The sequence below is a fragment of the Arachis hypogaea genome, chromosome 19 (genome assembly GCF_003086295.3).
Source record: "Arachis hypogaea cultivar Tifrunner chromosome 19, arahy.Tifrunner.gnm2.J5K5, whole genome shotgun sequence".
NCBI lineage: Eukaryota > Viridiplantae > Streptophyta > Magnoliopsida > Fabales > Fabaceae > Arachis > Arachis hypogaea.
In genome coordinates, this window is record NC_092054.1 from 142,088,858 (window position 1) to 142,096,527 (window position 7,670).

Genomic DNA, 7,670 nt, shown 5'->3' on the forward strand with positions numbered 1-7,670 from the left:
AATATTTCAGATATTTTCCATTAATCGAATTAACTATTTTCCCTGACTCGATATCTTTAATCTGATAGGCATTTCCAGAAAAGACTCTTATCACTTGAAAGGGACCTTCCCAGTTGTGAGACTATTTACCAAGAAATTTTGATTTCTTTTTCATTGGTAAAATAACTTTCAAAACTAATTCACCTATTTTGAAAGATTTCTCCTTAATTCGATGATTATAACTTCGAGCAATACTTTCTTTTTGTCGAATTACATTATCAAGTGCTAGAATTCACTCTCAATCTAACTCATTCAATTCATCAAACATGGCATTCCAATAGTCATCGACTGGCAACTCATTCTGTTTCGATACTCTTAGAGTATTCAAATTAATTTCTAATGGCAATACTGCATCATGGCCATATACTAATTTATAAGGTGAAGTTCCTGTCGAACCTCTTGGTGAGTTTCGATAAGCCCATAATACTTGACTTAAAGTCTCATGCCAAGTTCGAGACTTATTTCCGATATACTTTTTAATCAAACCAATCAGTATCTTGTTTGCTGCCTCCACTTGCCCATTAGCTTGTGCATAATAAGGAGTTGAAGTAACCATACTAATATTTCTCGAAGCCGCAAAATTTTTACTAATGTTTCTCGAAGCCGAAAAATTTTTAATTCGCTGGCCAGTGAACATAGTTCCTTGGTCGGTACTTAACGTCTGAGGAATTCCAAATCGATGAATAATATTTTCTTCGACAAAATCAATTATCTTTGTCTGACCAACTTCTACCAAAGGAACTGCTTCCACCCATTTTGTAAAATAATCAATAGCCACTAAAATAAATTTATACTGCTTCGATGAAGGGGGATGAATCTATCCAATTAGATCTAAATCCCAACCTCTAAATGGCCATGGCTTGATTATCGAATGCAGTTCAGCTGCTGGAATCTGTTGTATCGAACCATGTTTCTGACATTCTTGACATGCCTTTGCATAATCGATACAATCTTTTATCATAGAAGGCCAGAATACATGATTGTGATATAACACCCATCTCATTTTCTTTCCTGCTTGATGAGCACCACATATTCCATTATGAACTTCACCCAAAGCAATGTTTTGATCTTCCCGACTCAAACATCTCAACAAACTCCCATCGATACCCTTTTTATATAATTCATCGGCTAATAAAACGAAGTTCATTGCTCGTAACTTTAGTTTTCTATCGACTGCGGTATTAGGATCTTTCAAATATTGAGCAATAGGTTTTCTCCAATCAAAATCCTCCCATTCATCTATGCACAACACTTCTCTCTCATTTGCCAGTACTAAAATTTGATGGATACTTGATAATTTCTTAATAGTTTCTGGACCAATTCGATACTTTGAAGCAATTTGGGCTAACTCATTAGCAATCTCATTATGAATTCGAGGGATATGCACCAAAGAAAATTTTCGAAAAGACGTCAATAACTCCCAAGCAGTTACTAAATATTTTTGTAACGTCTCATTATTACATTTAAACTCCTTCGACAACTGCTTTAAAACTAACTGTGAATCTCCTAGAATTTGAACTTTTAAAGCTCCTTTATCGATTAAAATTTCTAAACCCAAAATTAAAGCCTCATATTCGGCTACATTATGGGAACAAGGATATTTTAATTCGAACAAGAATTCTGATGGAATACCCTCTGGTGAGATAATAAGAATTCCAACTCCCGCACCATCTTTGTGCTTAGATCCATCGAAATACAATTTCCAATAATTGACTTCTACATCGACTATATTTGCCCACTGGTCATTCAGATCTTTCGAATTGTCTACAAGAAAATCTGCAATAACTTGTCCTTTAACAGCCTTTGCTGGGACATACTGTAAATCGAATTCCGTTAATGCTAACATCCATTTTTCCAAACGTCCCCTTAACATAGAGAAACTTAGCATGTACTTAACAAGATCGGTCTGTGCTATAACTTTCACCGATTTAGCCACCATATAACACTTTAACTTCATACAAGCATGATATAATGACAAACATAATTTTTCAATCGGCGAATACCTTGTTTCAATATCAGTTAAGACTCGACTAAGGTAATAAACTGCCCGCTCATACCCGTTTTCATCATCCTAGGCTAACATACATCCTATAGTATGTTCAGATGCTGCAATATACAATTTCAAAGGTTCATTCGGAAGAACATTCACCATAATCGGGGCTTTAGCCAAATATGTTTTGATCGAATCAAACGCTAATTGATGCTCTATGGTCCATTCAAATTTTGAACCATTTTTTAATTTCACTAAAGGTGCGAACACCCTAGTTCGATCCGACAGATTCGAGATGAATCTTTGAAGATAATTTATTTTCCCCAAAAACGATTGTACTTTCTTCTTCGATTTGGGAGCAGACAAAGCTAATATTGCATCTGCTTTATTTTTATCAATGGCTATCCCCTTTTTATGAACAACAAAGCCTAAGAAATTCCCAGCCGATACCCCAAAAGCACATTTCAGAGGATTCATTTTTAATCCTTTCTTTCTCATGGTCACAAATGCCTTTCTTAAATGGTCTATATGTTGACTTACAAAAATCTATTTTACCATTTCATCATCGATATATACCTCCATAAATTTTCCAATAAACTCATGGAAAATGGCATTCATTGCTCATTAATACGTTGCTCCGGCATTCTTCAAACCAAAAGGCATAACTACCCACTCATATGTGCCTAACGCTCCAGGACAACGGAAAGCAGTTTTAGCCACATCATCTTCCGCAATGAAAATTTGGTTATATCCAGAATAACCGTCCATGAAGCTAAGAATTTCATTTCCTGCTACAGAATAGATTAATATATCTGCAATTGGCATGAAATATTCATCCTTTGGAGTAGCATTATTTAAATTGCGAAAATCGATACATACCCTCAATTTTCCATTTTTCTTTATCACTGGAACAATATTTGACACCCACTCCACATAACGAGCAGTTCGAATAAATTTTTCTTTGATCAAGCGTTCTATTTCTTCTTTAATTTTCACATTAATTTCTGGAGCAAAACGTCTTGGGGTTTGTTTCACAGGTCGAGCATTGGGTTTCAATGCTAATCGATGTTCTACTAATGAACGATCGAGACCAGACATTTCATGATAGTCCCATGCAAAACAATCTTTGAACTCATGCAACAAATCGAAAAGCTCAGTTCGAAAAGGATCAACAAGATCTTTCAAATATATGTAATTCGAACATCATCATGAGTCCCCAAATTAATGTCTTCTAAAGGATCCTGAGATTCGAACCCCTTATAATGATCATCTTCGATTGAGAACTTTTCAAACCCCAAAGGCTCCAAATCATAAATACAATCGAAAGTAAAATCAATGGAATTATTAGGGATCGAAGAAACTTGATCTTTGATTAATTCATCACTACATTTATTTTCCACACAATGAGCCTCTGCTATTAAATCGGCAGTTCGATTCACATCATAAACTTCATTACAAGTAATAGAAAAATCATAACTACATTCGACTGGAGGTGTCGAATCAAACATATTACAACTAATAGATTCACTAATCTATCTGATTCAACTTTATCAAAAGAATCATCTTTATTTTCTAAAACTTGGAAATTATTTAAATCATTACGCAAAGTTACCAGGTAGTTGGAAACTTCCTCAACCTGGTCCATAGTTCAGCCTTTGAGGTCTTCAAGAAAGACAATCCCAACCTGTCAGCTCGCCGACCAAATCTGGATAGCGCAACTTCATCGAAAGTCCTTCTGAAGTCAAATAACACCCTTCACAATTGTAAGGATTCAGAGATCGATCAAAATTAAAAGGCTTCAATTTACGATCATATATCCTAAAATCGACATGCATTTGTTCGACGTAGAAACTCGAATCTACTTTGATAATTTCAGGTTTGCCTTCTTCAGTCCACAGAAGCACGCTCTGATGCACTGTAGATGGTACAACATTTACTCCATGGATCCAATCTCTCCCAAGTAAGGCATTATAACTAGCCTTCGATGGTACTACCACAAACATAGAGTGTCTCTCCGAAGACCCCACCTTTACTGTCAAGGTAACCAGCCTTCTCACTGGCATGAAATTCCCACTAAAATCAGTCACAGCAATGTTCGTAGGGACCAACTCGTTAACATGCTTCCCTACTTTTTCCAACATCCTTTCAGGTAAGAGGCTAATCGCTGCCCCACCATTAATCAGCACCTTGTTTATTTTAAACCCATTCACAACAGCAACAATATGAAGGGGACGAAGATGAGACATTTATCTCTCAGTAGGTCGAGGAAAGAAACCCAGCTCATCTTCTATGCGAATGAAAGAGAAAACCTCTTCATCTTTCTGATCATAATCTTCATCCGAATTACTTTTGCATTCTCTAAGGTACTCAGTGGGAATTATTGAATTCGTCCCTACCATGTCATCATCTCCTTCATCAAAGTATTCCTCATCTACATCGACATCTTTATGTTTATCGATCCTAGAGGACTGAGCAATTGCTTTCCCTTTTTCCATCTTTGCTGGTGATGGAATTTCCTTGGGATAAGTCTCTCCATTAGAAGGGAACACAATCCGGGAATGCACAGAGGGAGTTTCCCCCTTGCTTGCTTCCTTCCCTGTCTTAATTTGAAGTTTCTTATTTTGATTAAAACTTCTTCTTCCACTTCTTCCTTGTGGATATCCTTTGGCTCGCCCTCGATAGGAAGCATATTGACTTTGAGACGGTGCTCGATTCCCCCATTGAGGATTGCGTCGATACAGGTGATCACGCCTCTGGAACTCTTGACAGTTCCTAATCCACTGAACACCTATAGCCTGTGATCGGCTCAAAGGTGTAGTCACATCATGTTAAGAGATTTTTGAACCAGAGCCCTCTACGCGTCGAATTGGCTGCCTCTGACGTGCTTATTCCTCCCTGTGAGCCAATTCTTTCTTTATCCTCTCTTTCTCAAAGATCGCTGCTGCTTCAGCATCGAAAATAGCATTGCATCGTGGACACAGAGATACGTTCCGGTCTTTGATCTTTTGCTGGACTAAGAAATCCAACAAACCGTCCCCTGCGATCTAACTTGTGACTCAAAGTCATCAAGAACCACATCAAAATCGTAGGACATGCCCACCATGTTTACTCCAAAATGAGGCTTTTACGGAAAGTAAAGTTCTACCCTCAGGCAAAACTAATTGTTTGTCTTTAAGTAACACATCAAAAATCTAATCAGATTTCGAGATATCAAAACTATATTTCTTTTCACTTTTAAGTTTTGAATTATTCGACTTTTCACTACCAGGAAGTTTTTTCAGCAAAGAGCAAACATATGGAGGACCTTTTTTAAGTTCAGCCAGATTGACTTCCGTTTCGAAATCGAATTCCTCTTCTGAGGATTCCATGGTTACATAGGCAACTTTTTCTTTTCGAGTAAACGGTTTATTCTTTGACCTTTGTTCAATCCTATGTTTTTCTTTCTCCTTTTTCATAAGCTCAGTCTGCGGAACCTTTTCAGCCAGATGAGCCAAATCAAGACATTAAGCAATTTCCTGCGCATATAAAATCCCAACCCCATAGTTGCTATTTTTACTATCTCACTTTCAGGTAACGTCACATAGCATCTACTTCTAGCATTTTTGAAATGTATTAAATAATCGTCGATGGTTTCACCATCTTCACATTTCAAAGCTACTAGATCAGTAACTGCTACGTTCATTTTCCCTCGATAAATCTGAGCGTGAAAAGCAGTTTCCAACTGATTCCATGTTGTAATCGAATTTGGTCTAAGATTCGAAAACCAAGTAAATGCGTTCTTCGTCAATGACGAAGGAAAAAATTTCATTTTCAAGTTTTCATCATTAGCTAGGTTCCCAATCTCGACCAAATAACGAGCAATATATTCAGTTGTCGATTCTCCAACTTCTCCATCAAATTTTGTGGTTATTTTCGAATTTTTCACCCCTCTTGGCACTTCAGCCATTTTCACTACTTGGGGAAAAGAAGACACAAAATGTGGTTAATTCATAAAACCAACATTCAGTCCAACCCAATTCAAAACCTCCTCTACAATTCGAGTGACTTGATAATGATCACCACGTAATCCATGTACAACATCATCAGCATTTTCATCTCGACGAACCATGCGAGGATTTTCTCGATTCGGAATATGATTTTCATTTTGAAAAATATTTTCCATCCTCTCATTATTTCCTCGAGCATTATGCCTCTCACCTTCATCATAATCGACGATTCGAGCAATCCTCTCGACTTGTCTAGCAAGACGCTCGAATCTCGATTCATGATCTGCCATCATGGGATTCAAAATCGTAGTCATTTGCTGAGTCAATAAATTAACAAAGTCATGATGACTTTTCTCCACTTGTTGTCGATATACTGCCATTGAATTTGCAGCATTCGAAGTGGAGCCCACATGATACTCACGAGAATATTCAGAGTGTTGTTGTGGGTTTTGCATATTATTCACTCCATTTGCATTCCCAAAGCGGATAGGCGGCATAAATCCACCCACCGGTGGGGTATAACCAGTAGAAAGACCATAAGGGGGCCATCCAGCAGTTAATGGAGGTTGAAACGATGGCGCAGGGCCACGTGGACGAGTATTGCGTCCAACATTTCCAGTTTGAATAGTCGTGACGACTATGCTTTCAGTTTCAATTGCACCTTTCGAACGTGAAGACACGTCGGCTTGTTGCGTAGATACTGGTATGCTATCATTGGTGGAAGAACCACCATTCACATTTGATAATTCATCAGCCATGTGAATGATTTTCCCACTTCGTAATCGCATACACTAACGATTACTGCAAAAAGACTTATGTGACACATTTCGATTTAAAACTGTCCCACCGGGCGTGCCAATTTGTTTTGTCGATTTTTAGAAAATCGATGGTGATTCGATATCTAGTGGTCTGGGAGCGAAACCTACTCTTCTGTGCGAGTACTAGTTTTCTAGAAGTGCATCAAAGCGTCTTCGATTAGACAAGTTTTGACAATAAAAATAAACTAAATTTGTAGAATGTTAAATGAAATTTAGAAATCAAAGTTTTCAATAAGTAAAGACATGGTAAATGGAAAGACTTGTACCAAAATCAAAAGGAAACAGTAAAAGCACCTTAAATTAAATCAAAGAAATTCAAAGTAAGTGATGGAATGCTGAAAGATAAATTTAACAGAGAAAGTAAAGAATGTGAATAACACTTAGTGAATAAAAATATGAAGTTTACAAACAGAATTGAAATTAAAATGAAGAAGAAGGTGGAAGGAACCCTACAGAAAAATGAAACTCGATCGCAAATTCAGGGATACGCTAGGATGTGAGAGTGCTAGAGTGTTTTTCTGAGTAAAAGTTCCAACCCTTATTCCCTAACCCTTCACAGTATTTATAGACTATCTTACATAACGGTTAATTTGATTACAATTAATTACAATTAAACATAGCATTTCAAATTCTGAAGCGTAGTCTCTCTTGGTAACCGTTCCCATCGCATGATTGTAGCTATTCTCCATGAACTCCTCGTGCAATTAAAGTCATTAACTTTCCATTTTTACTACTAATCGATCAGTTCTTTCGAAGGTCCTATTTAACCCTTCGAATCAAATCTTCTCTTTGATTTAGCTCATTCAATTGACAACATAATCAAAATCCACATTAGCA

The 7,670-nt window shown here is 37.1% G+C and overlaps 1 protein-coding gene across 1 annotated transcript; it reads right to left on the reverse strand.

The window, feature by feature from the left end:
- Positions 1-277: 277 nt before the first annotated feature.
- On the reverse strand, positions 278-595 carry LOC112778911 (uncharacterized). Its single transcript, XM_025823178.1, has one exon. It carries the CDS (start codon positions 593-595, stop codon positions 278-280), a length of 318 nt encoding a protein of 105 aa, XP_025678963.1.
- Positions 596-7,670: the final 7,075 nt, after the last annotated feature.

What these genes read in the sequence shown, in the direction of transcription:
- LOC112778911 (XM_025823178.1), bottom strand. Translation starts at nt 595, where the DNA reads ATGGTTACTTCAACTCCTTATTATGCACAAGCTAATGGGCAAGTGGAG.